This window comes from Triticum urartu, chromosome 3 (assembly GCF_003073215.2).
Source record: "Triticum urartu cultivar G1812 chromosome 3, Tu2.1, whole genome shotgun sequence".
Lineage (NCBI taxonomy): Eukaryota > Viridiplantae > Streptophyta > Magnoliopsida > Poales > Poaceae > Triticum > Triticum urartu.
In genome coordinates, this window is record NC_053024.1 from 350,518,194 (window position 1) to 350,525,724 (window position 7,531).

Consider the following 7,531-nt stretch of genomic DNA (forward strand, 5'->3'; position numbering starts at 1 on the left):
CCGAATTGGACAAGGAGGGAGGGGCGGCGCCCCCCTTTCCTATTCTCCATCCACCTCTCCTAGTTGGACAAGGAACGGGAGGGGAGTCCTACTCCCGGTAGGAGTAGGACTCCTCCTGCGCGCCTCCATAGGGCCAGCCGCACCCCCCCCCCTTTGGATCCTTTATATACGGGGGCAAGGGGCACCCCTAGACACACAAGTTGATCCACGTGATCATTCCTTAGCCGTGTGCGGTGCCCCCCGCCACCATATTCCACCTCGATCATATCGTTGTAGTGCTTAGGCGAAGCCCTGCGTCGGTAGAACATCATCATTGTCACCACGCCATTGTGCTGACGGAACTCATCCCCGAAGCTTTGCTGGATCGGAGCCCGGGGAGCATCATCGAGATGTACGTGTGCTAAGAACTCGGAGGTGCCGGAGTAACGGTGCTTGGATCGGTCAGATCGGGAAGACGTACGACTACTTCCTCTACGTTGCGTCAACGCTTCCGTTGCGGTCTACGAGGGTACGTAGACAACACTCTCCCCTCTCGTTGCTATGCATCACCATGATCTTGCGTGTGCGTAGGAATTTTTTTGAAATTACTACGTTCCCCAACAGTGGCCCCCTCATGGATCTCCTGGTCTCTCCCCAGAGCTTCTGGGGTTTTTTATGTTTCAGAAAAAAGTGTCAAAAAGTTTCGTCGTGTTTGGACCTTCGTAGGTATCGATTTTGTGTAGAACCAAAAACAAGCGGAAAGCAACAGCTGGCGCTGGACACTGGATTAATATGTTAGTAAAAAAATATAAAATTATGGCCAAAGTATGTAAGAATGATAATATAATCGCATTTAATAGTAAAAGTTATAGATATGTTTGAAACATATCAGTCTCCTTCGCGCGGGGAGGCTCATCAAGCGGGCGGTGAGGTGTCTGTCTCTGGTGTTGCGGCGCATGAGGGGAGTGCGGGAAGAGGCAGAGCACGGCCGAGAAGGGAGGAGATGTGGTCTTCTCGGGGCAGCGGTGTTGGAGCTGGAGGTCGCGGTGTGGACGGGCCTTGGTGGCAGCGGATCTCGACCAGGATGGGGAGGTCGGGAGAGGCGGCCAGAAGCCGCTGCGGAGGCTAGGGCGCACGGTGCGACTACTGATGTCGCCGGAGTGGACATGGAAGGTGGCACTTTGGGGTGTGGGTGACTGCCCGGGGTGGCTTTGGAAGCTCGGTCCAGCGCTTTGCGGCCGGGTATGCCGTTAGGGGCGGTCACCCACGTGCGGTTGGCGCGGCACGCTGCCTCTCGCGTGCAAGGCCCTGGGTCGATGCCACAGCTTGGCTGGCTGTCAGGAGGTGGCCTGTCCAGCCCCCGCTTGTGGTGTCGGCGGATCTGAGCGATGTTGGCTGTGAGTGGTTTGGAGCCTGTCTTCTTCGACCGTGCAGGAGCTAGGTGTTAGTTTGAGTGCTCTCGGTCGTGTGAGGGCCGTTCTTCCACGACGGTTTGATCATGACGGTGAGGTACTGCGGCAACGATGGCGTGACCCCGATAGTTCGGCCAGGGGCGGAGCCAGGCTAGAGCTGGGCCCCAGGCCTGCTTCGTTGCTACAGTGATGTACAGTGACTAACAATACCATTTCTGCTACAATCAACAAAGGCTACTCCTGCCACGACCCGGGCCAAGGCCCCCCAGGCCTGGGGTATAGCTCCGCCACTGAGTTCGGCCAAACCTGATGGTAGGGGCGGGAGGTGTGCGATGGTGTGGATGAAAATCCTGCTTGGCTTTGGTCGGAGCTCGCGACGACGCGCCCGTGGGCGTCGTTTCCCTCCTTGGAAGCGACGCCAAGGTTGTCGGCATCTTCCCTTCTTGATTGAGTTGTGGTCTTCGGCCGAAAGCCTTGGTCCGTTGTAGGACCGGCGATGGCGGCGTCTTGGTGTCATTACTCTGTTGAGAGCATCACAAGCAGAGACTTGGCTTGGAGGTCCTATGATGTGGTTCTCCGGTGCTTGCCGCTAGTCCGAATTGATCTTCACGGGCGCTAAGTATGCGGGTGTCAATGCCCCAAGACGTTGGCTTTCTCAAGTCCGACCGAGTCCCGCTATTCGCTCGTCGTCTCCTCTTAGGCATTCAAGGGCTATCCGCTCGTCGTCTCATCTTAGGCATTCAAGGGTGGGTAGTGCATTGACAAAGAAAGTCCGGCTAAAGTTATTTGCTCTTGTGGTGATCGGCGTTTGTTGTGGCGCAGCTAGATGATTGGTTTAGGACAAGACCTTTTGCGTTGTGTTTGTAATTATCATGGTGGCTAATATGTTGATTAGCTCGGGTGTGAAGTCCTTGCTATACTTGTTACTCGCATCAAGTTATAGTGTCTTGTAATTCAACTTCTACCTTCTATAAAAATATGGTGATATGCCAGTAAATTAATGCCCAAAGCCAGACAGAAGGGTTTTAAACAACTAGATGATACCCCGCATGTTGTTGCGAGAATATTCTACATCATATTTGAATGTGTTTCATAGTATGAAACAGGAATGTTTGAAGTAATAATATAAAAAACTAAAACTAAAAATACATATAATTTATTATGCTTGATTACTACTCATATGTAAATATAGCATAATAAAATGAAAATCCTCATATGTTTACACGTTGAGACGGGTTTTTTTTATGCATGTCATGATGAAGTGACATGCTCGTATATTGAGAGATATATGATAGTGGGAGTGAGCTTTTTTTCATGCATGTTGTGCGATGATATGACATCATGTGCAACATCAGGTGAATTATGTTAATGAAGTTGAGCTCGTCAATCTCATTACGCAAGAGCTTAAGATGGGGCTTTAGCTTTCCCTCAAAAAAAAGATGGGGCTTTAGCTGGAGAGTCAATGCGATCTGTGAGGGGTGTTATCTTCTCATCCGTCGTGATTATAACATACGTCTCTTTTTTCTTCTATATATATAAAGCTATTGTAAGCAGTTGTTTTTTTCTTAAAAAAAAGAAAAAAATAACGAGTCACACACTAAGCATAGCAATTACATTAAATGATTTATCAATTTTCATTAAATCTTATAGAAAGAGGTATAATTTCTTCTTTTGCAGGGATTTCAGGAAAAAAGTCAAGTACTCTTCAAAAAAACAAAAAAAAACAAAACAGCCTGCTAGGTCAGGTATATATTCTTCAATAACATCAGAAGAAGAAATATAGATGATTCATATACATATGCATGTCTGCACTGTGTTCAGCCCCTAAGAAACGTACTAACAAATTGCATATCATTTCAAGTAGTTACGGCTGCATACGCCTTAACACTGTTAAGATACATCAAGGCGGTGAGTATAGTCATCGAATGCACTTATTCCACAAAATTTACTACTAGTCCAAACTAACTTGTTCCGCCTCCAATTTGAAACAGATAATCAACGGAGCAGTATTGGAAAACCTTTAGACCATGACCAAAGTTCCTGTTTCGCCGCGACCCTATAAAATGGAGTATCAGCAAACTGTCACGTAACAAAATATAAAAGAAACAATGCTTCCGAGTAATTTTAAAGAAAAATGCATAGTGCCACTAGCACATACTCCTATCCATTAAATATTCAGGAACAAGCCGTCCAAAACTATACTAGGGTTTGTCGCTGATTTTTCTGTTATGAACAGCTCATGACAGTTTTTGATCAAATACACCCAACTATTCTCAAATAACATGCGGTTTACTTTAGATTTTTTTTCTGAGTAAGAAGTAACCAGACCACCTCACTAACACAACATGCAATGCCTGTGCAGACTTACTAATCCAATTAGCAAGAGGCCACCTCCCATTAACACAACATGCAATGCACGTGCAAACTTACTAATCCAAATGAGCAAGTGAGAGTAAATGTACAGCAACAAATTAATGAGCAATACTGGTAAAAATAATAATTAGTAGACAGTATGAGGTAATGGGACACATCGTCCATGTCAGAAGGTAACCATTGATGTGTGACCCCATGGCTATAACCAGCCGGCTCACCAACAGACAATGAAACATGGTGAATCCAACTGAGTTTAGTGCATTTGGTTTTCTACTTCCCACAGACAAGGAAGTGGGAACCTAAGGGAGCAAAAACTAAAAATTGCATTTCTCATGTATTGTTGTTGATGATATATCACCCATGGATTTCTATCCAAATTATGTTCACTGCAACTTATATTCATGATCAAAGTATCAAACATTACTTGATATTTTTGTCAACATATAGAAAAACAAAATATACAAATTGCTGTGGACTAGAAATAACATAGTATATGAAAACCTGTGATAGCTACAAAAAGGTAAGTGCATCGAGCTGTTTTTAGGGTGTGGTGCTTGGAAAGAATGCTCGTCTGCACATTAATTTCATGTAGTTCATGAACTGAGCTATGTTCACCATTTTTATATCAGCATTGCTTGTTTATTATGCAAACAAATAGGGCATAAGGTATTTAACTTAGCCAAGCTACCTTACATCATCCTTGGGATCAACTCATCAATAATCTAAATCTAGGAGTGTAACAAGGATTGCATAGCTGAAGGTCCTACTAGTAGCAGATATCCCATCAGCCAGCTTACTGAAAAAGGCTACAAAACCGCTTTGAAACATAGGATCTTCTATTTGTTAAATCACGATTCAAGGAGTTATTAACCTCTCGCCTAGGCATTTGGTCCCCCGCCTAGGCGTAACCCCATTCATTATTCTGCAATCACTAGCCATGTCAATTTTGTAACAGAGAAATATAATTCAATCACTTCTTAAAACTCAATAGCGAAAGAATCAAGGCATGTATACACCAACACTTAATGCATTGCTACAACATGCCTGTTGAATTCATTAATGACACTACACACGCCTAGTGTTGGGGTTACGTCCATAGGCAACTGTCCAATGCACACACTCAAATGTACCATCCCGCGCATAAAGGTAATCAAAAAATCAAAAAATACAGCCAGAACAAGAGGCTTAACAAATATCAAGAACGTATGGGAATGCCACTGGTTACATGGCTAGACTGAAAATCTAGAACTGACAGCTTCGTATGGGCACGCCACTGGTTACAAAACCAAGCATAGGAAGATCAATTAATCTAGCCAGGACGGTTATGACAAACAAATCTAAGAATCTGCAGAACTTCAGTAACTCTTCAAAACTAGGAAAAGTGGCAGGCATTCATTAGTACTAGTGCAGCTTACATGGCTTAGCCTGGCTATAAGTTTCATACTGAAATCCATATAATAATATCAGAACAACTAATCTAAACCATATAAACCGGATGTGTATATGATTGTTCGATGATCTATCGATCCGCCATACAAGCTGCTAGCTGTCAGAACAAATTACAGTTACTCAGTTGTGTAGCTACGTAATTATGTACTGCCAAGTACTCAGTAGATACTTAATGTGTTGGACGGAGATGTCCATTAACTAGCATTAAATAACATCTTCCACTATATCTCTTTCACAATCAAGACTGAATTTTACATTCAGGTGAAAAGCATAGAACTCGCTTGCCATGTGTGTGCACCCACAACAAGGACTGAATAGAAGTAGGAAAGAAGGCCTTAAAGTGTTGGTTATTACATCAGAGCAGTAAAAATATCAAGATACAAGGCACATAAGGTTGCAAAGCACCAAAGGAGTATTAAAGATGTAGTAGTATATTGCTAGTTTGGTACAGCAAAATAATGTGCATGGAGAGTCAATCCACACCTTGCGACATCAGAGGAATTACTGTGCTGTTGCCTCAAACTTCTGAAGCATATCACAGTGTGGTGTCTGGTAGGCTAACCCCCATTGGCGACGCTGCAGCTCAACCCTACAATTCTGTGTTATTATCGAGTAGTAATCCCTCTCAACATGCCGCTCCAGTGTTGTACGCTCAGTGCTCTGGTGTGGATACTGATCCTCAAAATTAGGCAGCTTGACATAGTATGTTACTCCACGTTGAGTTTGAAATTTGTGCTCATAAGGGTAGGAGCGGGATAGGGAGTAGACTGGCTCAGAGGATGGCAGGAAGTTGAGCAACAGAAGCAGCAGGACAGGCAACAGCTGAACAAGCATACGGACAGTGGAGCCACCAGAACCCTGCTGCGCACCATGAGCATGATGCATCCCGCCAGTCCTGAAATGAAACGTCCCAAACTGCCCAAACTGCCTGGTGGTGGCAGGAGCCATCCCACCAAAGAAGAAGTTCCTGAATATCTCATCCGGGTCAATGTCATCTTCGTAGAACCCATTGTACGAACGGGCAGTGGATGCCGCCCTCCTGTTGTATGCCGGCGGGTCATCAGAACCAACAAGATCGAAGCGCTTGCGGCTCTCTGCATCGCTGAGGCACTGGAAGGCCTTGGAGACAGCCTTAAAGGCATCCTCGGCACCAGGGGCCTTGTTCTTGTCAGGGTGCACCTTGAGAGAGAGCTTGCGGTAGGCTTTGCGCACGTCCTCGACAGTGCAGTCCTTTTCGAGGCCCAGGATCTTGTAGTAATCCCTAGCGTGCTTCTTGATCTGGTGGACCACCTCCAGCTGCTCCTCCGTGTACGTCCTCACCCCAGCAGTATCACCGCCACCCTCCTCCCCATCCTTCTTCTTGCCCTTCTGCTTCCTTTCCCTCAAGCCGTCAGCACCGGCTGCTGATGATGCAGCTCGCGATGGCGGAGGCGGTGGGGGATGTGGGGCAGATGACGATGATGACGAGGCCGGTGAGGAGGACGGGTCATCCTTGTTGAGGAGGGGGTTGAGGAGGTGATCGATGGGGAGCAAGGGGTCCAGCCGCTTGGCCTTAGACAGAAACTTGAGGGCGCGGGCGGTATCGCCGGCGTCGAGGGCGTTCTTGCCGATGCGCATGGCCTTGACAGCGTCGTCCTTGTTGCCGTCCATGGCGGACGCGGCAGATCTGTGGCCTGCGACAGCAAGCGACCCCTCCTCAAGCTTCTCTAGACGCCAGCAGAGTCCGATCAGATCGGATCGGATCGGCTCCAGTCCAGTAAACTTCAATCCAATCAAATCCAATCTGAGTAGGTAGTTTGGGACAGAAAGCATAAGAACAATTCCGCACAAACCCTAGACTAGACGAATTTGGACGAACAAATATTCTTACCTCGCCGGAGTTGACTGGAGGCCAGATCGGCAACCGGCGCGGAGTAGGAGAGGTGGGGGAGATGGGAGAGGATTGGGCAACGCCGACGCGACGACCCCAACCTCTTTTGTTGGAAATTTTGTTTCCTTTCGACGCGTGAAGGAAAAGAGTGCAGACTCTATTGGCCCAGTCCAAAGCCTGTCTCTCTCTCCCCCTGTGGTGGTTTAGCGCGGCGACTATCGCGAGAGCTATATCTGGCTCAAAGCGAGACGGAAGAAAGTCTCGCCTGAAGATTCCCTCCCACCTGTAGAAACTGGCCCGGCCCATATACTGTTTTTCCCGTCCACTGGGTCGGTTTGCCCCAGTTTTTTATTAGTACTATTAAGCGTGTGCACGTGTAACACACGTATAATTATAGGAAAGAATTTCGTCTTTTGTCACAATTGGCAGACAACTATATAAAATAAAA

The 7,531-nt window shown here is 46.6% G+C and overlaps 1 protein-coding gene across 2 annotated transcripts; it reads right to left on the minus strand.

Moving 5' to 3' along the window:
* Positions 1 to 3,113: 3,113 nt before the first annotated feature.
* On the minus strand, positions 3,114 to 7,283 carry LOC125543965 (chaperone protein dnaJ 49). Of its 2 annotated transcripts, none has more exons than XM_048707480.1 (3): positions 7,084 to 7,283; positions 5,697 to 6,996; positions 3,114 to 3,447 (listed from the first exon to the last, which is right to left on the minus strand). In XM_048707480.1, exon 2 carries the CDS (start codon positions 6,861 to 6,863, stop codon positions 5,715 to 5,717), a length of 1,149 nt encoding a protein of 382 aa, XP_048563437.1. In that variant the 5' UTR covers positions 6,864 to 6,996; positions 7,084 to 7,283; the 3' UTR covers positions 3,114 to 3,447; positions 5,697 to 5,714. The 2 variants fall into 2 exon arrangements, with proteins under 2 accessions (XP_048563437.1, XP_048563436.1); XM_048707479.1 differs by having other exon boundaries at positions 5,697 to 6,974; positions 7,084 to 7,277.
* Positions 7,284 to 7,531: the final 248 nt, after the last annotated feature.

Coding starts and splice junctions, on each gene's coding strand:
- LOC125543965 (XM_048707480.1), bottom strand. CDS start 6,863: ATGGACGGCAACAAGGACGACGCTGTCAAGGCCATGCGCATCGGCAAG.